Consider the following 24760-nt stretch of genomic DNA (forward strand, 5'->3'; position numbering starts at 1 on the left):
GCGGCACTTCCGAACCGAGCCGGAAAGAGCCGGAACGAGCCGAGCTCGGCGGCACTTCCGAACCGAGCCGGAAAGAGCCGGAACGAGCCGAGCTCGGCGGCACTTCCGAACCGAGCCGGAAAGAGCCGGAACGAGCCGAGCTCGGCGGCACTTCCGAACCGAGCCGGAAAGAGCCGGAACGAGCCGAGCTCGGCGGCACTTCCGAACCGAGCCGGAAAGAGCCGGAACGAGCCGAGCTCGGCGGCACTTCCGAAGCGAGCCGGAAAGAGCCGGAACGAGCCGAGCTCGGCGGCACTTCCGAAGCGAGCCGGAACGAGCCGGAAAGAGCCGAGCTCGGCGGCACTTCCGAACCGAGCCGAACGGAGCCGGAAAGAGCCGAGTTCGGCGGCACTTCCGAACCGAGCCGGAACGAGCCGGAAAGAGCCGAGCTCGGCGGCACTTCCGAACCGAGCCGGAAAGAGCCGGAAAGAGCCGAGCTCGGCGGCACTTCCGAACCGAGCCGAAGCCAGCGCGGATGCAACGCTCCCTCGTGTGGTGTTTACGAAGAACGAGCCGAACACAACGGCGTTTCCTTGTTTTATTACGAAAGATACAAAACAGGGTGTAGTGATGCCAGCGTGAGGAACGGGAACTGGTCCTGAACCCGCTTGCTATTTACATACACAGCATTCCCCAAGTGGGACAAGATCCAATGTGAGACACATCATCAGCATATACCCTATATACAGGCTCAGAGACTGCACGTCTCTGTCTCTCTATACAGCACGCCCATCCCTACCTCTCTTACACCAGGGTTTTTTAAGTTAAGCTTATGGGGCTACTGAGGCAAAACAAAGCAGAATCGGGGCAGAGTTCTGCTACCTGAACGGTTACTTTATAAATATCCTATGAAATACCAGAACCAGGCTGCAGGCAGTTGTGTCAAACCCCCTGCGCCAACCTGACGATGTCAAACCATGAAAACGCTACTCACTTGTTTTGACATCAAGCCAGACGCCCCTCGGGAGTCCAAGGCACGCTGGCTTTCAGATCGCAGAGCAGGTACCAGGGCAAGCCTTTTCATTTGGTGGGGTTTTTTTAAAACAAACTCTTCCCTCACACAGAAAAGCCAAATAAAATACTTGGGCTTGCTTTTTGTGGTCAGACCTTCCCTTAAAACACAAACCAGTAAGAAAAGAGGACACACTGCTTGGTGTTGTTTTTAACTGGAACTAACTACTGCTTGGTAAAATAAGGCACTTCTTCCTTCAGATCTGTCCTCTTCCTTGGATTTTAGATTAGCTCCATTTTACACAGAGAACTGACTTCAGCTAGGCAACTCATGACAGCTGATGGGATGTTGTTGGGAGCTGTTGCTCTCCAGGCATGGACAGCCTCGACAATACCTTCTGGATTGCTTGAACCCAAGTCACACAGCGAATATACAGCTGCCAGCTGCACAGCCCATGGGACACCTGCAAAAGGTAACACCAACCAGCTTATAGAAACTGACCTGAATCTAAAGAAACCATTAGTTCAAGAACTGTACTTAAAACACATAAAAATTGGGATGCCTAAAACCAGGAAGCAGCAAGATTCTATAACATCCCATGTTATACCAACACTTTTCCACTCTTCTGAATTATCAGTATTCCGATGGCATAAGAGATTTGAGCCACTACTGATTTTACTCTAATTACAGCTGATCAGATTGTTGTGAGAACAGACAAGTTCACACAGCCTGAAACTGACAGAGACATGTACCACCCACTTGGAAGAACATGAGATTGAAAGAAAGACAAGCTGTACAAGTGGTCCAAAACAGCCCTGACAGACTAGTGTCCACTGCCAAAATGTGCTGAACATCACTAGTAACTCAGAAGCTGGTTAATTAGGGCTCTGCTGCCCTAACTGCCTTGCTTTGTCTCACTGAGGAATTTGCAGCCTTACAACCCCCTCCTAATACAACAGTCTTGATCTTAGCAAGCTTCAGCATGAGCTGCACAGGGAACAAATTAGCTATCACTGCCCAAGGGAAGATCACCCTTTAAGCTCCTCGAGGCAGCTGATGTGCTGTTCCAGAAAACAGTGTAATCCCAAGGGGGCTGAAGCTATCTCAGAGCTGCTCTCTGCCTCAAGCAGGAGGCAGTGCATACGCCTCATTCTCTTTGAACAGAAACGGACTCAAACTGGAAAGCATGTGTGTGTGTGCTCTGTTTACACATGGCCCTTGTCACACTGAAATTCCTCAGAGTCAACATTACCTTCCTCTTTTGCATGCTGTACAAATAGCCCAATCACAGAACTGATGTTCTTCACTGCAGCAAGACATCCTTCCTTCAAACCAATTTGGCCCAATCGACCTGAAAAACAAAAGCTTTACTGCACATCTGACATTCACCTCCCTCACTTTTACACTTCCTGACTGCCAAACAGAAAATGCACATTTCCAGTACAAATGTCCATTCACTTTCCAGGAAGGGTGACACTTTCTAATGACACACTTACACAGAGCAGAAGCTCAACCAAGAGTTGAGATGACTCACCAATTAGCCTCAGTGTCAATGCTATGACACTATCAGGAATGGGTTGAGCAGATTCATGCCCCTTTCTCTTCTTTACCCATTTATCCATAGAAGGCCAAAGCACTTTGCTGCGAAAGACAAATGAATTTGAAATTCTGGCAGTTCGTGAAGGGGTGGTACAATATCTCTACAATCATGAATACAAATGGTTCTGCTGTTTACCACGTGTTTCCACACCTCTACTTGCATCTTTATTTCACCTTCTCAGTAATCTACAGAAGGCTTTAAATCCAAACATCAAAGCTCACTTTCTGGAGGAATCACTCCTGCTCAGGATGGCACCTCATGCTCATTTTCCTGTCACTTCCCTGCATCACTCTGCATCTCTACCTAACGTCAAGAACTTACTCCACTGACTCCATAGATGTATATGAAACAGCTTTTAGAAGAGTTACTTTCCAAAGCCACACAGAGATGTGTGCAAGCTTCTTATCTGACTGAAAACTCATAGCTTGCACATTACAAGTAGGATCTGAAGCTTGTTTTTAAACATTTTTAGGACATTTTTCATCCTTAAGATGACACCAGCAGATCCAGTTACCTATTACCAGCACAGCTCCACACAACTGGCTCTGGCTTTGGTTAATATGACCTGCCTCTCACTGAAGCCAGTTTGTATTCCCTTCAATAGTATTTCATTAAAAATAACTTCTTTACTATTTGAAAGCATAGAACTTGTACATAAGACTTGATGCAGCTTGTAAGTTCTTTCCATTTACTTTACACTCAATGGTTATGTAATATTGTAGTTCAAGAAATGCCATTATTTTTTGAGGTTGTGCTATGTAATTTCTACTTAGACAACAGCGGCTGTCAGATCGGTGTAGATATCAAAGATCAGTGCAGCTATCAAAATGAAGCCTACCAAATCACACCGAGTATGGCAGCAGTCCATGCACTGGACCATAGAGTTCAAGGAAAGTGTAAGACATTGAATACAGTATTATAATGGTTTTTAAACTAAAATCAAGACTGAAATCCGGGTGGTACACTAATGATTATGGTTATGTCTCATATAACCATAACTCACTGAAGGAGTGCTGCTAACACACCAGAAGTTCCACCATCATTTTCTGGTTATGGGAGGAGGGAAATCAACAGTTCAAGTTGAGAGGAAGACAATCAATTGTGTGCTTCGTTGACAAACAGCCCACCTCAAGATCTTTCACAACTGTCCACATACAGCTACCCAACATTTCCTCATTGCGCTCTCGTTCTGTCTTAAGGTAAGGCACACAAACACAGCAGTCTAGGTCTCAGCAGGTCAAAATGCCCTCTTTCCCAAGTTCCTATGTGATATTTTATTACCTTAAAAACTAAATCATAATGTCTCAAATTTGGGGAAAAAAAAATCCCAAACAAACAGCCAAATCCATCACCAAAACAAGCCACAAATAAACCACCCCAAAACCCCACGTAGGAAAACATCTGCAAGAACTGCTTGCCACAGTACCTTATGACGTTGTCATGTGTCCAGTCCCACTTGAGGTGAGAGCAGAGCAGATCAACAGCAAAGATGTACTGCCAAGCATGTTCACTCAGATCTTCCCCATACTGCTCGCTCGGCTGAAATGCTACTTTTGGACAGGACTGCATTTCTAAGAGCAGGTTTGAGACCATCACACCAGCATCTAAAGAGGAACTCTGGAATTTTAGAAGGTGATTATCTTAATGCATGAAAAGTTACCAATCCAGAACCAAACCCTATGTTTATGTGATTCTGACTGCCCACAGCATCTTACACCAGAAATTCAGCTTTGGGTTTGACTTCACAGAAACAAGAAGAGTACACAATCTAAGAGCTTCAAGGACTCAATATTATTCTTGATGCTTTTACTAAAAGAAGAGTTTGTAAAAAAAAAACCAAAACAACCACCCCACCAAAATCCCAAACAAACAAAAACCTCACTAAGGACAACCAACCCCACACCTGCTCTCCTCTCCTCCTACTGGGGATTTCTGTTTCTCCCAATGAAGCTTTCAAGTCAGAAGAGTGTTTTCCACTGCAAGAAGATTAGACCAATCCTGCTAACTAATTTTCTTTGTGTGTGATTTTCTGATGCTGGCATTTGTTACTGTTTATTGTTCCTTAGGGGCTAATTTCCAAGGCAGTACTTGCAACAGCTAAGGTAGGAATAACTGAAAATGTGTCACCTGAAAGCTGTAACCTCACAGAATGGAGCACACGAATTCTTTGCTGAACATGGACTGCAGCATGGCATAATGCTGAATACCACAGCTTCCTGCTACATCCCAGCTGTGAGTTAATCAAAGCAGCATATACCATGCCCTTTTAACTTGCTCCATTGCAAACCTGCACTAGATCAGGAACTTTAGAGGAGCTGCTTATTCCAGTGGGTGCAGCACTTAAAGGCCCTGCTCCAACAGAGCCTTTACACCTGGGTATTTACAGTCTACCGCACAGAAACACCATGAGTAAATAGAGACTTCAAGCTTCATCTTGGAATTAACTGTGATAAATAATTACTGGTTACACAGAGAACTCTGAAAGACAAACAAGCCCAACAGATACTAAAAAACCCAACAAACAAAACCAACACCTCAAAGAACATCAAAGTTACCTGTAGGGACACAAGCCCCTAGTCCAAGAATACTCCAGTCAAAGGTTAAAAAACCTTGCTTACTTTTAATGTTGGATAGAGGAATTACTATTTAATAGGGAAAGCAATCCATCTGGTGTGTTCTACCAGGGTCTGGATGGCCACAGGGCAATGGCCTGACGCAGCATCAGCCGTGCCACTGCACAGACTCCACAGCAGAGTCACTGCCTGTCTCCACACCCTTCCCCAGAAGCAAGCTGCTCTATTTGATTCAGCCAGCAAGGTGACCAACACAGACCAAAGCTGACCCCATGAAAGCAGATGTTACCTCTTCCCAGTTGAGATAAGCACTCAAGCAGGCCAGCATCTCCTTGCTCGCACTCTGCCTGACAACTAATTGCATAGCTTCGTTAATTGCACCTTGGAAGACAAATATGTCAGACCACACATTTGTGATAAATAAAATCAATTTTTCTGAGTCTGGGAAGTCTAAGGAAAAAAAGAGAGAACAAAGTAAGCTTTTAACATTTAGCACCAGAAGAAATATCTGCACTGGGGCATTAAAAGCTAGTTCATTCCTCAGGGGGACAGCTAGGCAGGAAGGCTTAGGAGCCATGTAACAACTGCAGCCCAGAGAAGGGAGCCACACTGACACGGCTCAGTCCCAAGATTAAATAGAGACCCAAGGAAAAACCACCACAACCATCCCCCCCTCAAGCCACCTCCCAACACTGTCATTTCACCTAATTTATGTGTTTGTTTTGATTTTTTAATACAGAAAAAGAGAAACAAAAGGCTTTACTGGACTTGGTTGTGTAGTGACAGTACAAAAGGAGCTTTCTTTTTGCATCTTCAGGCTAGTCTCCCTTCACCACTCTCACTGCACTTCGGTTCACTAAGGAGAGGGGTCTTGGAGCACTGAACCTGGATTCTTCTAGGTTGAAGTTAAACTGGCAGATGCACTCTGGAAGCCTGCCTAATGCTGTCTGGTCACAAATGAGCACTCTGATCACCGGATGGAACCAGAGCTAGTCCAAAAGAGAAAAATGATCCTGAGATGTGTCATGTTGTGAGAACTGGGTCTTCAGCACAGATCCACAGCGCTTGCCAACATCTCACACCCACACCCCTATGAAACCCACAGCAAAACACACAACACTGTGCAAAGACCCTTCATACCGTTCAAACAGGATCTGTGACACTGCTCAGCCACCTTCCCTGGCTTTTCCAAGGGAACGACACATGTTACACAAGTTTTGAGTGAATACAAATGACAGATGTGAAAATCTGTATTACCACAGTCAAAGAGCCCTGCAGATAGACCTGAAGAAACCTCACTCCCTACATCACTTCAGAGCAACTAACAGCTACATATCCAGAACTGCATGAGCAAGAGAAGGAAGAGTTCCAGGCCACCCAAGGGAAGCTAACAGACCCTTCTGAGTGCCAAAGCACAGATCTTCAAGGCAAAATGTTACACTGAAACCTGAGTGTGTAGTTTGCAAGCAATAAAAGGTACCTTGGAGTAAGCAAGAAGTAGATACTACTGTCTGGCATGAAATGCAAACACTGCAATAGCCATGTCTGAGTAACTGGGCAACACATTGTCACCACAAAGAGCTACAAAACCCCCTGAAAAGCTCCATCTGCCTTCCCTCTTCACTTTAGCACAACTCCTACATTTTAAGAGAGATCTGAACAACTAGAGAGCATATAACAACACATCAAATCACGAAGCTTTCATGGACCCACTGAGCAAAAAGAACTCAACAGTGTTCCAGCCCGTGTCTTGGATGGACCTTCCCTACTCCAAAGTCCCTCACCATGCAAGAATGAACGTGAGGCTTTTTGGCCAAAACAAGGACTGTTGCTAAACCAGAATTAGCCACATGTTGCAGTCTGAATTGCCTGACCATGAGCTCGCAGGACTTGAGTGACTCACACAGTACTGAGTAGGAGTTAAAGGGGGACCCAAATGAAGCAAACAAGAAAAAGGGAGGGGAAGAGAGGAGGAGTAAAAGGAAAAGTATGCAAGGGATGCAAGGTAACGTTTACTTTACAGTCAGTTAAGGCAGAATACCTGGAAAGGGGAACAGAAGAAAAAAGGATGGACAGGAAGTCAAGACAAGAAGTCTAATGGGGTGGTACTGACTGCTCAGTCAATCTGGCAATAGTGCAGCTGGCACAAGCTCACGCTGGCGTTGCCAACTGGTATGTGAAACTACATGGAAGAGAGAAACTTCCAAATGGATGCCTTGTAATCAAATGAAAAGAAACAAGTTAAAAAGCCAAGCAACCCTTAAAATGTGTTTACTGCTCTTCACAATTCAAAGGTAACAATAAAACCACCACAACAGGAATTTATGCAGTTGTAGTGGGTCTGGGATGGTAGTGATGGGCCATAGAACAGAGAAACATTCAACTAAAATCTGCACTTAGCCACTGAAGTTTGTCTCTTACCCAGACAAAGAAAGGAAAAGAAGGGGATGTTTAATATTTGCAAGAGCTCACAAAGAGACAAACCACCAAGGCATTGAAAAACAAAAGGCTTAATTGTTAATTCAGGCTAAGAAAAGATACCTGGACATGGAACAGTGACAGGAGAGTTGTGATGGGCTGCATGAAGGACAGAGAAACAGATAAAACCCACCCAGACAAAAGTGTCCCAACCCAACAAAACCAGGAACAAAATAAACCCACAATCCCCAACAGGACACACAGGCAGACAAGGAAGATAACCGCAAGCTGAAGCAACCACAAGTTGGAGCATTTTGCTCCTTGGTGCTCTCAAGCTTCATTTTAACTTGAAGCACAGATCCCAGGACACTGTTCCGAGCTTCAAGCCGAGTCCTTTCAAGACGAGTCCTTTCAGAACTCAGACAGACTCAACATAGCCCAGGGCCGTGTGTGCACAAATGCATGAGATCAGGTATGTCTGCCTTTGTTACTGGGACCTGAAGGCAGCGTGTGTGGGGAAAGGGAACCAAGATGAAAACACCTCTCAACAGAAGTGAGACTTTGGACAATGGGAAGTAATAAAACCTGAAGGAGGACAAGTTGCACTGGTTTCCATCAAGGTACTGTGCAGCTCCTGGCGCTACCTCAAGCCAACACATGTTTTTAAGTCACACTTGCTCTACGAGTCAGTGCTTACCCAGGTAAAATGAAAACAATACTAACAAGCAAAAGGAACAAATCTCCCTGGAATCACAGTGTCATTCTGGAGAAGGTGGCCATGAAATATTCCTTTGGAAATATAAGAAGGCTCCAAAGAGCCCAGGTCCTCACTGAACTGAGACAGAGATGTGGAGGAAGGGTGAGAGGAAGCTCCTTACGTATCAGCCTGTGCGGCTGTGCCACAGAGGAAAGCCCTATGGAAAATGCCCCTGTCACAGACACTGGTCTGGCTGGGCTTACAAACATCACCCCTCTGCAACACAGCAGCAAAGGCACACGGATGAAACCAGCCCTCTGAGCCCCAGCATACCTTCCTTCAGCAGGCTGTAGCAGAGCAGGCGGGCTCGCTCGGCGTCCCCCAGCTGCCGGCACAGCCCCACGTACACGCGGCACAACGCCTGGGCCAGGTGGGGACCTGCAGCTTGCTTCTCAGCCTTGAGCTTACCCAGAATGGCGTGCAGCAGCGACTCTGCCAAATGCTAGAGGGCACAGACAGCACCGTTAGGCTGGTACGCAGGTGAGGATACTCGACAACACGACAGAAGCACACCCAGTAAGAGCAACTGCTGCCTCAGGTGCCACAGTACTGTCGCATTCAAATAACAGTGCGGAAAGCTAAAGCAGAGGCAACCAGCAAAAGACCCCAGGGCGTGGTGGCAACTTCTGAGGAAAGCTTCACTATGTTCAAGGACTGAAATAGGGCAAAATGCTGCCCCGGGTCAGCTGCTGGGTCTGCCCCAGCCCCCTGTGAGAGGGCAAGCCACTGAAGCAGATGTTCTCAACTCTGATGCTCAGCAAGTTCTCAGAAACAATCTGACGGAACATTCTTCCAGCATAATTCATTTGAACAACCTGAAGCAGAGTAGTGAAGGTAGACATGGAATGAAAGGGTACAGTGTTGCATATACAACGCAGTTTGTCCCACTGAATTGGAAACGTACAAGACGTAAATGGAACCTGATGCTTTCAGAGGAACTCCTTCAGCAGCTGTGAACGCTGCCCGCTGCCAAAAACACGGCAAAAGTAACGCGGTTTATGCACACACCAGGAAACCAACCCAGCTTTGCCCCTTGGACACCACTGGATGGTCACTTCTGCTGAAGTTCTGCATTTTCTGGGGTTCCACAAGTTCAGGTGTCTGAGACAACTTTCCAGACTATGCTTTGGCCCTGCAGATTGCCTGAACAACCGAGAGTTCAAACACTGAACACTCAAACACACAAGTCATTATTAAAACAAGATTAGAAACGATGCTCCTTACCTTGTTTTTTACACCAAACTCATAGACAACTTCTTTCTCTTCGTCCCTCATGATTGGAGCCTTTGAGACATTGCCCACGTGCACGTGACCTTTAATAACCGGCAGCAAGTCAAAGCAGGATTCAGCAATTCTCTTCAGTGCCAGAGCGACCCTCTGTCCGTCGGCATCGGGGACCCTCCTCACCGGCCCCGCGCCGCCGGCGTCTCTGCCGGCAGCCTCGGGCATGTCAGAGGCTGCGCTCTCAGTCCTCGCCACGGCAGGGCCGCGGCCGGGCTCCAGCCTCAGCGGCTCGCCGTCCATCCTCAGCCTCTTTGCGCTCCTGGGCATGGGCATTGGCCGTTTCTCGGGCTGGCTGGCCGAGCCCACAGGCGGCTGCTGACCCTGCGGGTCTCTGTCGGGGTCCCTGCCGCCGCCGCGCTTGGCCGTGCCCGTCTTGACGAACGCCGTGGACGCAGACGCGATGGCTTTGAACCCACCGATCTGAGCCACGGGGCCCGGCAAGCTCTGTCCGTCGGCGAAGGCGCAGCGGCCCAGCTGGATGTTGCCTTTCAGGATGTTGAGCGTGCGCGCCCTGGCTGACAGCTCGGGGTACATGGTGTCCAGGATCCTCACCGAGTTCTCCGGCGGCGCCGCCGGCGCGGGGCTGTCAGCTGCGAGCTGGGGCAGCCGGCCCGGCACCGGCAGCGCGTGCTTGGGAATGGAAGTGCAGAACTTGAGAGGCGAGGAGCGGATCCTCAGGCCGGCGGCCGGGTCTGGGGGCGAGGCAGGGGAGAAGAGCAGCGCGGATTTCACCGTGGGGGTGGCCGTCAGCGGGGACATGAGGGGAGGAATCGGAGTTTCCCGCAGCGGCGAGATCAGGTCGTCCAGAGGGGAAAGCAGAGGGGACCGGCCGGCGGAAGACGGTGCTGGGGACGTGGTGCCCGCGGCTTTCGGGGGAGTGGCGACCAGAGGCAGCAGCAAGGGCGGCAGGGGAGGCCCCATCTCTCGCCTGATTTTGTTTATGGTCTCGGACGAGCACTTTGTTGGCACGGAAGTGTCGGCGTTTGCAAGAACCGGCTGAGCTAGCTTCGCTTTGAGAGCCTCTGCCTTTCTTTGAAGCCTCTTTGATAGCTTGGTGTGCGTTACCTGGGCTTCTGTCTGCGTTGAAACAGTCAAGATTCCAGCTGTTTCTCGCCCTTTGCACTTCATTTTGTGTCTCTCTTTGAGGCCAACACCCACACAAGACTCTGACTCCAATACACGTAGCTTCTCAAGCCCTGGTTTTGGGGGCTCGGAAGGCTGCCTGACCCTCTGACAGTTCCACTCTGCACCAGACAGGGCTGGGTTTGACTTGACTTTTTTCCCCCCGCTACTGGTACCGTGTAGGATAACACCAGCGTCGCCTTCTCCCGTGGTGCAAGCAGTGCAGCTCCCATTATGATTACATTCTTCCAACACTGAGACCCCTGTATCAACACCACTCAGTCTGCCTGGCTCCACATCTGACTGAAGCTTGTCAGAATTGTTCTCTTCTAAGGATCTGCCGAGTGCCAACGCACTTGTATGCAATTCGCTGTTTCTTTCAGCCGCCCTGCCCGTCTCTGAGGATGCAGTTAGCACCTGGCAAACCGGTGACTTGTTTTCCCCAGCGTTTGGCATCACACAGCTTTCCAGTGACAACTCAGCTTTTAACAGCCTTTCCTCACTGTCACTGATGCATCCAGCTCTCTTAGAATCTCCCAGGCACTCATTAGCACCCCCAGGATTCTCAGAGGTTACCAACACAGGCTGTCTTTCCCCAGAGGCTGAGTCTTCAGGACAGCCCTCCCCAGCCACTCCTGAGGGCCCATCTGCAGCACCTAGAGAGCTGTTTGTTTCACAGCCTGCATCCAGACCCACCATGGTGTCTGCTCTTAGGTGACTGAGGGACAAAGCATCCTCTGGGGGAATTGGTGAGTGAAGCTCACACCCCTGCTCACCAGCACCAACGACTGCACCAGTGTCCAGAGCACTGTCTGCAGCCCCTGGCTCCCTTCTGAACACAGGCACACACTCAGAGCATCTCACATCCCTACCTTCTTTAACAGAACAGTCTCCCTCTTCAGATTCATTGCTCTGCTCTGGCTTATCAACATCATTTTTGGACCTTTTTATGGCATTTTTCCCAGATGCCTCGAAACTATTCAATTCTTGGCGTTCTCCCTCAGCTGTTGGTGAATCAGTTCTAGACAGATCTGTTCTGACCTCCCATCCTGATTCCTGACAATCAAACTTTCTGAGAAGAAAAGTATTCTTATTGTAAGAGTCTGCATCCAGGATCTGGGGTTTAACAGATGCCTGATGTTCTTCATGTACTGGCTGCTCCTTCTTGTCTGGAAACCTCACTTCATCTTTAGGCAAAAGTTCCCTCTGAGGGCAATCCAGCTCCTTGCACGTGTTGTCTTGTTCAGCAGGCAGGATCTCCACACCCTCTCCGAGGCTTTCTGAAGAAGAGTTAAATGCACTCCGTGAAACATCATGTTCATCTCCTTTGTTTTCCCACATATGGGGAAAAGCAGCCTTTTCTGAGACATTAGCTTCAATAGAACTGTCATTGTTTTGAAGGCTGAAATCCAGGTCAGGAGGCACTGTGGACTCCAAGCCAACTCCCACTTGCACAGGAGAATCTGTTTCTTCTGTATTTATGCAGCCTATCTCCAGGTCCCCTCCAGTAGGAAAAGCCAAATCACTATTGAAATCCATGTCTGATGTAGGCTGGCAGACAACCTCCCAAGTATTTGTCTTCACAACATTCTCTTCCCAGTTAAATGAACGGGAACAAGCCTCAGTCACCAGTTCCTTACTCTGTTTCTTGAATTCCCCTTTTATTTCATCACATTTATCACTTTCAGTAACTGGGAATGGATCTGGAGGTTTTGCAAGCTGTGCCTGAGAAGTGAGATGGCTTTCCCCTACGACAGACTCAGCAGCATCAACTCTTGCTAACTGCTCACTGTCTCTGAAGCCTTCTGGGCTCACACTGAACTCAGTCTCTTGAGATTTGAATACCCCAATGTTCTGAGTTTCAGATAACCCATGTTCTACTGCAGCACACAGGCTTTCAGGTTGTTTTATCTCATCTCTTCTTCCTGCAGAAGCCACCATGTAGGACTCAGGTTGTGCTGTGCTGCTTCCTGCACCAGCCATGCTCACGGCTGCTGCCAGCCCCAGCACATTCTCCAAGGCTGACTCCCCTCGCAGGGGATTGCTGCCATGTGCTTCCTGCTGGGGTTTGCCTTTCAGACATCCCCCTACCTTTATATCCACTAACTGTCCATCTTCTGCACCGTGGAGTAGCTCTGACGATTCAGCTGTCTCTGGAACCTCTTCCTTGTTATGTGTCAGGGCTGGTTCGATTGCCTCAGGTCTGCTCGTATCCATGTCTTCAGTTCTGAGCTGCTCACCATGTTCTGACAGGGCCGATGAAGCAGCCCTCTCCATACCTGCACCTGTGCCTGGGCCATCCACAGGCAATGAATCCCTGTGTCCTTCAACAGCAGACACAGGTAAGCACAGCCTAGAGTCGTGCACAGTCTCTGGTTGGCTCTCTCTGCCCGCCTCACCCGTTACTGGCTGCACACATGGTTCCTCCGGCAGCCCTTCACCGCCAGGTTGTACTGCAGGGCCCTGCGAGCACGCAGAGATCTCGACAGCTCCAGTGCCTGCCTCAGTCTCCACAGCTACTCCCTCCCCACCACGCTGTACCCTTAGGTCTTTAGGACACTCCACCTCACAGAAGGATTCTGACCTACTGAAGTCAGGCAGTACATTTTCAGGGAGCTCCCTCTCATTACTTGCCTCTGCACAGAGTCCTCTCATCTGTATCGTAGCTGCTACTTCCTCGCCAAGTGTGACCTGGTTCACCTCTTCCCCTCCATCACTTGCCACTTCAGTTACTTGGATTACATTTTCCGATTCCCTTTGGACCGCTTCATTCTGTGCCAACACATCAGGTTCCTCCTCAGAATCTTCCCTTAGATGCACAATACATTGCTCAGGTGGCAAACCAGTAACATCCTGGGGGACAGGTCCCGGCCTGGGAGCTTCTCTCTCTCCTGACAATCTGTCTCTTTCTGCTTCCATTACTTCAGGCGTTTCACGTTCACCCTCAGAACCCACAGCTCTCATTAACACCACATCCTCCTCTGTCGGCTCTGCCTCACTGCATTTTTCTGTCTGATTCTGAGGCTTGAAACTGTGCAACACAAAATCAGCTGCAGAACCTCCCTCTTTGCTGTGCACATCCTCACTGTCTCCCTTCTGTTCTTCCATGGCTTCCAGTTCACATGCTGATGCTTCAGTCAGTTCTCTCTTCTCGGTGTCCATGTTTTCAGAGTGCCCCTGCACACAATCTCTGCTCATTGCCACGTCTGCAAAAGAAGCAGCAGCTTCAGCTTGCTTTGCTTCAGCCCCTCTCTCTTCCTTGCTCCACATCTCTGGACTGATATGAACATTCTTTTCATTCCAGCTCAGGGTAGGTGAGATTTCTGCATGGAGACCACATTGGCTCACTTTGCTGTGCCTCTCACACTCCTCACTGAGGCTGAACACATTGCGAGTCTGAGGCTGGGCTTGGTCTTCTTGTAACACATCCTCCGCCGCAGAGGCATCATCGAGTTCTTCATCGCTGGAAGCTGTCACTTCTCCAAACAGCATATCCTTGAATGAAAGACACAAAGTTAATGTTGCACAGCCTCGTAGGAGGTTTAAATCCATTTCTCTCAACAAGTATGACTGGGGACCGAACACACAACTGTATCAACACAATCACATCCTTCAGCACTGTTCCCCACAGGAAATGCAAAGCAGTTCTGTGACAAGACAGAACTTCGTCCACCCCTTTGGATGCCAAGATCTCTGGAAAACAACATTGGAGTGGGTTCCCCCTGACTTTGGGGCTGTGGGATTTTGCCCCGAAAGCCACGTTACACCTAACAGGAGCTGGGAACCTAAGTCTGCAACACCAGGGAAAGCAAGGACAACAGCAGTTGAGACACAGGTGGTTTTGGTTTAAATGTACTTCAGCCAATCCTGCTTTGCCCCCTTCCACAGGTAAACGAGTGTCCCTGTGGCCTGAAGCACTCACAGAGACCCCTTCAGCGCACTGGGATAACGCCGATGTTCAAAACAGCCATCAAAAAGCAGCACCAAATGGTTATTTTCACAGTAATTACACAACCAGGGTAGTGCCGAGTCAGACACATCCTCAAACCCACCTGTGTAGCTTGTGGTGAAAGCTGGACCGGAGACAGCAGCGCAGGGAGAGGCCTGGCCCAGTCCAGTATCTCCATCACATCCCCAGCAGGGCCCTTCTGCTCGTGGTCAGAGAGGTCAGAGCTGCTGTGTGCCCCATCTGTCTGCGAGTCCCCACGCACAGCACCGGCCTCAGCAGCCCTGCTCCCAGCACCCTCACTTCCCAGATGCTCAGGGCCCGCTGCAAGTGGCACGGCTGCCGCAGGATGCCGCTTTCCAGCCCTTTCCAGAGAAGCACACCGAGGCAGCGCTTTCCCATCACACCTCCTGATCTTTTGCTGCATTTGTACAGTTTCTAAGACACAAAAATATCACTAAGAACTTTTTCCTCCTCTCATTTTTCTTTATAGAGACAAAACATCACAGTAACGAGAATGCATCCCATTTCAAGTGACCTTCTCATAGACTCAGCAGCACTTAATGTCACCTTCAGAAATACTTTCCTGACAGAGATCAGATGTCGTTACTCACAAATAACGACTTTTTTCATGGAAAAGGAAAGTGTATGTGCAAAGAGCTCCCCAAGCTTTCCAGCTTGGATTACTTGCGACAATTCTTCCCAATGTTTCTTTCCAGGAAGAGCCACCCTGGGCTAACATGGCACATCCTGGCCCCGTGGTTAGCTACTCAGATGGGGTTTTTTTAGTATTATACCAAATATCATGTTACAAAATAAAAGCCATTACCCACTTACACCTTTCCTTTCTCTGTATCACAAATATGCACGAGTGCACCACTACCTCTCACCTCCAGGCAGGCACGAATGAAACAATGCTGGGACCGCTTCTCATTTTACCACTCGCTATGTTCCCACGTGTTTGTTTCAGACTGCCGTGTTTCAGCACTTGCACCCCGTAATTCACACTATATTCTACATAATGTTATGTATTATACACACTGCAGAGTTTATAATGAAATAGTAATTAAGGTGTAATTATGAAACGGTCGAAGCAGCTGACAGTAAGATAGTTTGGTTTCTCATTCACAACTGCAGGTTACAACAGCTTTTATCTACAAGACCATTCCATTCCACCTGGCTGTTCAAACTAATAATTGCAATGATTTTCAGATTCACACACACTCTCGACTAGGCAATCAGCAAGGAAAACCTTCGGATCTGTCACAACAGCATTATGCAAACACCACCCAGACAGATGATTTCCCCTAAGGCTGAAGTAATGCACCTGCATAGTAACGAATTCACATTTACTGCAGCTTACCTTCTGTCACTGACAGTCTTCTTTTTTCAGGCCATGCTTTATCCTGAATAGAAGCTGAAAGAATAAATAAATAAGTGTACCAATGTTTATTTTTGGCCAGAAGAGACAGGTTCCAGAAAATGTCACAGCTTTGCATTTGCCATCTCACCCAGGACAGGGTCGTTTTCCTGATTCTCTCTTTTTCCCGTCGCACTGTCAATGCACATCCAGAGCTCTTCTAACAGGAGCTTGATTTTTTCTGTCAAAATAAATATTTTAGTTCATTGAGGAAAACCTCAGTCGCTCAGGTTTCAGAATTTATAGATTCAGGATTGATGTTTGTTTATTTGTGCTGAGAACACGCACATGCCTACAGGTAAACACAAAACAGCCACCGCAAAAAACAAGACAAGGGACATCAGGGGCATTTTAGGTTCAAAGAGAAATGCTACAGGTGCCACTGAGAGAATGGATCCTGTGTTGGCCACAGCCACACAGCACTGAAGGAGCAGTTGCAGAACACTTTAGCTTTTCCTTTCTATAGTGAGGGTGGCAAAAAGTTGTAGCCAAAAGCCCCCAGAGTAAAACTGTAAAAGCAGATTTGAACGCAGCATTAGTGAAATTAAACAACCCAGGTGACATGAACAGAAATGGAGGAGGAAATCTTTGGGGAAGAAAGTATTCACATCACATTCTTTATGCCCACTCAGTAGTAACTCATCTTAGTCCTCCTGTGGATTAACAGCCCATTAAATGTATCTGAATTAACTTTATCAGGCCACAACACGAGCAGACACTGTCTGGAGTCCTAATGGCACCACTGCCAGGCCATACCAATCTGGTTCCAGAACCAGAAGGGCAAGTGAAGAGGGATAAACAGATCAAAAACTCAACAAAACACACCTGTACCTTGCCTACTTACGCCAAGGCTATCATCAGCACATCCAGCAACCTGGAAGTGAGATTTTGTGCCAATTCCATAAGTCAAAAGACCAGAGGAAACTGCTGCTCTTTTATGAAGAGACATATTAAAACCACTCAGCACATGCAAGGGAAATCTGCCAGTTCTGCATGACAGCTGTTAAGCACACTAACAGCTTCTCACTGGTGACAAAGCCTTGCTGCCATCTGAAGCTCAAATGAGAGTTCAGATCTTGATTTCCCCATTTTGTCATTAATCAGAAATTGAAGGATGAAATTGGGTATCAATTTAATACAACCCAAAAGGCAGTAAAAAAGATGTCAAGGCACAGGAGAACTGCTGAGATACAGCTTTCTCAAAAGCAGTTTAATTTTGGCAACAAACTTTATACATAAACGTTGCAAAGCAAAGAACAGAATCGGGAACTTGTTTATTTAAAAGACTGCAAAAAATCAATGCACTTGAAGCTTTGCCTCAGTACTCAGAGGCAGATATAATTTACAGCAGATATTTTAGATCATTAGGGGCAAAAAAAAAGGAGTCAATGGGATAAGAAACAGCTACACAGGCTGGATTTCCACTTGAGTCACGGAGCCTTGTGTAGAAATGGTAGCATCTGACACTCCTGTCACACCTCTTGCCTTGCAGGCTTCTCCTTGGTGGCTTCAACGAGCTCCAAAGAGACAACTGTTTGTCTTTCCTCAGTGTTTGCATTCTGTTTTATCACTGCACATCCATTGACTTCACACAGACACACACACATGGGGCAGACTGACCGTGTTCATGGACAAAACTGACAAAAACTGGCAAAACTGACAGCACTCATCTGTCCCTTCAGTCCTTCAGCAAGGTGTTTGCACCAGCCACAGCTGCTCTTACAGCACTTCTGTCAATGTCTTCTGTTTCAAAACAGGCAGCTCCAAAAGGGCTGTGATGGACCCATAAGGGTTGGTGCCACACAGAGAATGGCCCTGCAGGGACATCTTACCTTTGTCCAGGTCTGTGGCAAGGTCCTCGCCTGAGCTCTGGGTCTCAGCATGCTTCACTGTTTAACAGAGGAGAGGGGGCACAAACCAAATGATCAAAGAGAGCAGTGCCACATGCCCACCTGAAGGGCAGCAAAGGGAATACTTACCCTTTCTGCACTTCTCTTTAAGCACACCATCAAGCTTTCCCTGTTAAAAGTAAACCACGTTGATTTTTCATGCCACACGCAGTTTGCATTTACTCCTAACCTGCAGGAAATCTAAATCAGCATTTCAGCGGTCATGCTTCAGCTGGAAAAGTTCTGTCTCTGGGGGTAAACTATCTTTAATCACTCAATATCTAGCAATAACTAGCAGCTTTCTTTTCTTCCTCCAGAAACACCAGGAAAAGCTCCATCCAAAAGACCAGGAAAGCCTTACTTGTGCCTTCTTTAGCTCCTTTTCAAGCCTTTTCTTTTCAGTTTTTAGTTGTCTGAAGTCCTGTGTATGCTTTGTTGCAGCCTCTATAAGGAGAACCAAAATTCAAGTTAGACACCAAAGGAGAAAAGGAAATGAGATTAACAACCAAGTGCAACATTTCTTGTATATGTTTTATTCTCTTATTTAAAGGGGCTTTTCTTTCAAAGACGAAAACACTGTAGGCAGCTGCATCAGAAAGATGCAGATAGCACTCAAGACTAATAAAAAGAGAAGAGCACCTGACCTCTCAATGTCTAAGAGACATCTGGGAAGAGTGCAGGGGGATGGGAATAAGGAGTATAGGGCAGCTAAGTGAGGACTGAATGTGAGGCTCAAGCAAGAGAAGCACTTGAGAGAACTCCTGAGAGCTCAGCTCAGTGACTCATACGTAGGTACAACTTACAGGTTGCCCGGACAGGCTCAGCAGACTCTGTTCTTTGATGTTCTCATGACTAGAAATTCCCTCCCCACTTCACTCACACCATGTGCCCAAGATACTCAACAGAAACCGCTTTGCAGAAGGGCTGATGTACTTCACAAAGCACCACACATAGCACTGCCCTGCTGTGCTCCCTGGGGCCTCAGCGTCAGGAAGGGGTGAGTAATCCTTTTGATAAAGAAGGAATCAAGAGATGGAGTAAGAGAGTAGCACAGCAACACAATGTTGATAGTTACCTTCAAGTTTCTTCACTTTAGTTTCCAGTTTCTTTCTCCTGTTAAAAAGGAAGGCATTTGCATATTACTTTTGTACACAATTCTGTTGCATGGAAAGATGGGAGAGAAAAAAAAATTAGCTGTTTTCAGGTAAAACACACTTCCTAGACTCAAGGCTTTGAGAGCAATGTGTCCCTGAATTTGAAACCTTCCAGCAGTGGCACGTTGCTGACACTGACAGTAAGGGCTGCGTCTGTTACGGAGTCAGCCCACTGATGCGGGGCCACAGACGTATCTTCAGCTACAACCACAAACATGACCCAAGGACACTGACTTCTGCACTCCTGTGACCTAACACACAGGTTAGTTCTGCCCCTTAAAAGCAACGAAGCCTTGCTCATAGTCATGAGATTACAAGGAATGGCTCTCAGCATCACTTACAGCACACAGCTTTTTCCTCAGAATAGTCAGGGGCTCACTGAACCCAAAACAAAGCCAAAAGACTGAGGCACCCTGAGCAATTTTGACTGCAGCATTTCCAACTCCCTGCTCTAAGAACCCATAAGCACACAAGACTTAGCAAAATGGAAAGCATAAATAGGTAAGGTTGGAGACCAAGGTCTGGGAGAGTTAAGAGGGGGAAAGAAAGGTTGTGAAAAACACAAGCACTCACATAGCATCACTGTTTACGATTTCCTCTTTAATCTTAACATATTCCAGTTGACTCTCCTGATAAATCTTCAGAGAACTCTGTGAAGAAAGAAAGCATGGTTAAAATATGTTCTGAGGGCAAAACCAAAAACATGTCAGAGGCTACCTATTCTAATGAGAACAGTGCATAGTCAAAAGAGTATATTCAATGAGAAAACAAGAAGTTGACAGGTTAGGTTACTCTTCTTCTTTAGAGACAAAAGTTGTAACAAACCAACCTGTAAATCAATCTGTATCTATGTTTTCAGTACATGCCTCCAACACCTATTTGGACAGGAACTTGAAGTTAAAAGCACAACTACTACACACCCACATATAACACTGCTTTTATCCTGTACAAGTGCCATCAGGACATCGGCTACTAATGCTTGCTGAAGGAAGAGGGTTTAAAAAACAATTACAACACAGAAGACAAAGTAGGTACAGCCAGAAGACAAACACAAATCAGCTGCAAATCCCACTTTGCACCAGCATGAAAAAGCTGCAACAAAAAGGGTGGTGTATTTTTTCCAGAAAGAATAGTTAATGTCTAGAAAAGATGCACATTTAGGTGATTTGAACACTGAAAAGGTCCTGCTAAAGACCAAATCTCAGCTAAAGGATGGGAGAGAAATCAGCAATAAACTCAAGTAGCTAATGATGTAAAAGCATTTGGTCAAAATGGTAACAGAAGCCAAAGCCTGTTCTGCACAAAGCCTCTCTGCAGCTTTTCAGCAGCACAAGACAGAGCTTAGTAATCTAAAAAGATCTGAATGGAAAACCAAAGGAATTGGAAGGCAACTCCTTCTTTACCAAATAAGGAAATAAACCCCAAATAAGCTGATAAAAAAAATCATAGGAGCTACAGAACCCCAAAATGTTTGCCCATCTGAAACCTGCTGCTGTTTAATGAATTGCACCTAAACCCTGAGGTGCCTGTCCCAGTGAGCTGGGGTAATGACAGGAGTCATTAAAGCCTGCTTCATGAAGATGAGCACTAAATACAGACATCTCCTTCCACAGAAAAAGTGCAAGTTATTTAAACCTTACAAGCACACCTTTTTCTCCTCCAACTCTGCTTTCAAGGAACCCAGCTCTTCCTGGCACTTTTCCAGAGGCAGGATTTTCTGCAGCATCTGCTCCACTTGGCAACGAAGAGCAGAGATCTCTCTGAAATGGGAAGCGGAACTCAAAAACCAAAAGTTGCCAACACCCACGGGTGCTTCCAGTCTCAGTGTTCTGACTCTTCAGGCAAGTGCCTGAGTATTTTGCTTTCCACTGTGCGAAAATGCTGTGAGGGATACCCAAAGGCTTTTAAGAGCGAGAGGGTTTGCATTTCTCCACTCAGTTTCTTACATTCAAAGACAGTTCAAGACGCAACTGAAAGCATTCCAGCGTGCCTGGAGGCAGGCAGAGGGCATGTGCTGCACAGGAGTGCTGCCTGCGCTCAACTGCCAGGAGCGAGCCTCTCTACAGAGACAGTGCTGGAGAATCACAGCACGACCCAACCCTGGATGTCAGGATTATACCATGCCTCTTCCTCTACAGCCAAGGAGAAGAAACGAGGTGTGCAGGCACAGCTCTAAGGCAAAGCGTTGGGCACAGACACGGCCGCCCCACACATGCTTACGCCTGAGCATCACCAAAAGATGAGCTCCATCCCCACCTGGTCACTCCAGGCTGCTGGGAAACACAAGGCCAGCAGGGAGTTTCACTCAGGTACTGCAGGAGGAGTTTTTGCTGTCTTTGCTGATTATGGCCCAAGGAGCACAGTCAAAGAAAGGCTCAGCCCAGCCCCAAGGCTGCTGCTGTTGCAACGTCAGACACCTAAAACTGTTCCAGACCCAGAACACAGAAGCACCTTGGGGAAAGAGTTTAAACCAAACTTACCGTTCAGCAAATTGAAGCTGTGGCCTCTCGTTAAGGTAGATGTTAAGCACAGTTTATCAAGCACCTGTAGGCATATTTCAATCCAACTGCCACTGGCAAAGAAACACCCAATACCGACTTACAAAAACCACAGGGCTTGCAGAACTAGATGTTCCACTGAACCTCTGCAGCACGTTGCAGGTTAACAAGCAAAGCTGCTTCTTCTACATGAACAAGCTGGAGACACTCTCAGCAACACACAGGTTCCAGATGCTGTTTCTTCAACCATATACAAGATGCAGCCAGACCTTAAGGGGACAGTTTTCATTCCAAAGCCTTACTTACTTTATAAAGTCTGTCCCCCTGCTCTTTACCAGAGGCATTTCAAGCCTCAAATAAAAAGCCTTAAGGCCTCTCGTAAGAGACATTGATATACTAATTCTGTAAGAACACCAATGACAAAAGGAAAGGATATCAGTGCATTTCTGTTGATACTCTGTCAGCAGACGACTGCAAAAGAAGAAAAAGACATATTCATTTTCCCACCCCATTTTGACAGCCAAGTCTTGGGACACCTTTCCTTATGCTTTACAGATAAACAGAGAACATGTGAGATTGGCTTGCAATTTCTTACAGCAGTCACTGTAACCCTTTTGTTTCATTAAGCCATCCAACCTCAACCTTATTCTGCTTTAGAACAGAATAAACCCACACAACAGGCAACTACATGAATTTGTTGCCGTCAACTATTTGCACCTCTAAAAAAACCCAAACCACTCTTCAGGTAAAGAACCTAACCTAGAAATTAAACATCAAACCACACCATCACAAAATCATATCCTGTTTCCCAAGTTTAAAATGAAAAAGTAAGGTATATATATAAGAAAAACAGTTCAAAAGACCCTAAAAGGCTTTAGTCTTTCCACTGTTGTTTCAGCATCTGCCAGAGGGCATCCAGCACCACGGAAAGCTGTTCTTTCCTGTTCTCAAATGTCACAGGCTTTAAGAATTATCCTTTTAAGAGGAAAGAGCCAGAAAGAGAAACACCGTGGGAGTTACTTCAATGCAGAGGGGGTTGCATTACCTCTACATGCAACAGGTAAGAGTAACGGAAGAAAAAAAGTGGCCGAGTTGCAAGAACTTGAAGGAAAGGTAATTCCTACAAGAACTGCACACCAGGACACCAAGTCTGGAGGTAAGAAAGAGAATCTAGGGACACAGGGTAAGGCAGCTTGGAAGACGTGGGTGACACTGTAGACAGTGAGGGCTCTCAAACACCTTTTGGAACTGGAACTGAGATGCCCTACAGTCGGGCTGACAGGTGCCTGGGACATGCGAAGGGTTGCAGCGAGGTGCTGCAGCACAGCGGTACGCGCAGCACAGGCGCCCGCTCCACACGCTCACACCGCGACCCGGCCCAGCACTGCCAGCAGCCACAGGAGAGAAGGCAAACCAGGAGAAGCACTGGAGGACTGTGCTGTTCTGAGAAGTGTCCAGCCTCACTTCCCATATCGACAGTCAACAGCCCTTCACACTTGAATGCTCAGACTAAACCCTGTTGAAAGGGTTTGTACGTACCCTCGCCCAGCTTACAGCTCCCACACCATAGCCTTCACAACACATAAAAAGAAACACATCTTCAAAAAGATACTTCTGCTGGGATTGGGAGTAATATATAAATACCCACACATGTCCTGCAACAAATAAATAACCAAATATGTCATAAAACATAAACCACAGAATCACAGAATGGTGGGGGTTGGAAGGGACCTTTAGAGCTCATCCAGCCCAACCCCCCTGCAGAAGCAGGTCAACCTAGATCAGGTCACACAGGAACGTGTCCAGGTGGGTTTGGAAACCTCCTGAGAAGGAGCCTCCTCACCCTCCCTGGGCAGCCTGGGCCAGAGCTCCCAAACCTCAACAGAGAAATAGGGTTTTTTTTAATGTTTAAACTGAACTGTTTGTGTTCCAACTTCATCCCATCACCCCTTGTCCTGTTACTGGATACAGCAGTAAAAAGTGCTGCCCCAGCCCCCTGACACCCGCCATTTAGATATTTGTCAATATTAATGAGATCCCCCCCCAGTCTCCTCCAGACTGAACAGCCCCAGGTCCCGCAGCCTTTCCTCATAAGGAAGATGCTCCAGTCCCCTCAGCACCTTGGTGGCCCTGCGCTGGGCTCTCTCCAGAGGGATAAGTACTCTCACAAATCCCATAACATAAACACCCAGCATGGGCTATAACACACACATTTCAGACCGGTTTGTGAAGACATTACTTTCATTCTGAGCAGGCAGCCTTCCGCACTAACAAACACCCACATTGCACAACACGTTTGCCGCATCGCTTTGAGACCTTCGGAGCGGTGACACGCAAAGGAGCCCACCCTCCCCGCGCCCAGCCCCGCGGTACTCACTCGCCATCAATCATTTTTTGCTTCAGCGCAATTAAGGCCGCTACGTATTCGTTTATGCTCTGTAAAGAAGAGGCTCGAGTTGGTGAAGAGGCTTGGCCCCGAGCTCCCACGCCGTGCTACAGCCGCCAACGGCCGGCGGAACGGCTGCCCGCCCACCCCAGCGAGGCACCGACATCGCACAGCCGCGCGAGCGGCCGTGCTCCGCGAACAAGCTCCGCGGGGCCGCCGCCGCCTCGGCCGGAGCCGCCGCGGCCCAGAGGAGCCTCCGGCACGGCGGCACCGCCCGGATGCCCGCTCCGCGCCCGCGCCCGCCCCGCCGGAGCCGCACACCGCCGGGGACAGACACCTGCCGGCAGCCGGGTGCCCGCGCCCGGCCGCAGCTCGGCCCCGCGCCTGCGGCCGGCCGTGCCGCGCTGGTACCTGCTGCAGGAGGCCGCAGTTGGCGCAGGCGGCGCCGGAGGCCGCGGCCCCGAAGGGCGGCGGCGGCGTCTCCCCCGGCATCATGGTGCCGCCGGCCCCGCCCACACCGCCGCCGCGCGCCGCCGCACGAAGGACCCCGCGCGGGTCACCACGGCACTGCCTGACGCCCGGCGGCAGAAGAGGCGGAGGCGGAGCGGGAGAAAGCGCCCGGAGAGCGCTGCCGCGGCTCGCGAAAGACAACGAACACTGACCGCTGTTTCCCTGCCCGAGCGATTGTCATGTCGTCGCAGCCGCCGGGGCGCAGGCGCGGG

General features: G+C 48.1%; 1 protein-coding gene across 6 annotated transcripts; it reads right to left on the reverse strand.

Moving 5' to 3' along the window:
- Window positions 1–563: 563 nt before the first annotated feature.
- ICE1 (interactor of little elongation complex ELL subunit 1) lies at window positions 564–24543 on the reverse strand. Of its 6 annotated transcripts, XM_061996153.1 has the most exons (20): window positions 24450–24543; window positions 24030–24088; window positions 23192–23307; window positions 21635–22123; window positions 20803–20914; window positions 19728–19804; window positions 19076–19113; window positions 18362–18444; window positions 18091–18130; window positions 17944–18000; window positions 16203–16292; window positions 16055–16108; window positions 14798–15129; window positions 9564–14240; window positions 8613–8781; window positions 5454–5614; window positions 4018–4208; window positions 2526–2632; window positions 2244–2342; window positions 564–1454 (listed from the first exon to the last, which is right to left on the reverse strand). In XM_061996153.1, exons 5-20 carry the CDS (start codon window positions 20878–20880, stop codon window positions 1273–1275), a joined length of 6435 nt encoding a protein of 2144 aa, XP_061852137.1. In that variant the 5' UTR covers window positions 20881–20914; window positions 21635–22123; window positions 23192–23307; window positions 24030–24088; window positions 24450–24543; the 3' UTR covers window positions 564–1272. The 6 variants fall into 6 exon arrangements, with proteins under 6 accessions (XP_061852137.1, XP_061852138.1, XP_061852136.1 ...); XM_061996154.1 differs by lacking the exon at window positions 23192–23307 and having other exon boundaries at window positions 5454–5545; XM_061996152.1 differs by lacking the exon at window positions 23192–23307.
- Window positions 24544–24760: the final 217 nt, after the last annotated feature.

Source organism: Colius striatus, chromosome 5, assembly GCF_028858725.1.
Source record: "Colius striatus isolate bColStr4 chromosome 5, bColStr4.1.hap1, whole genome shotgun sequence".
NCBI classification, from domain to species: domain Eukaryota; kingdom Metazoa; phylum Chordata; class Aves; order Coliiformes; family Coliidae; genus Colius; species Colius striatus.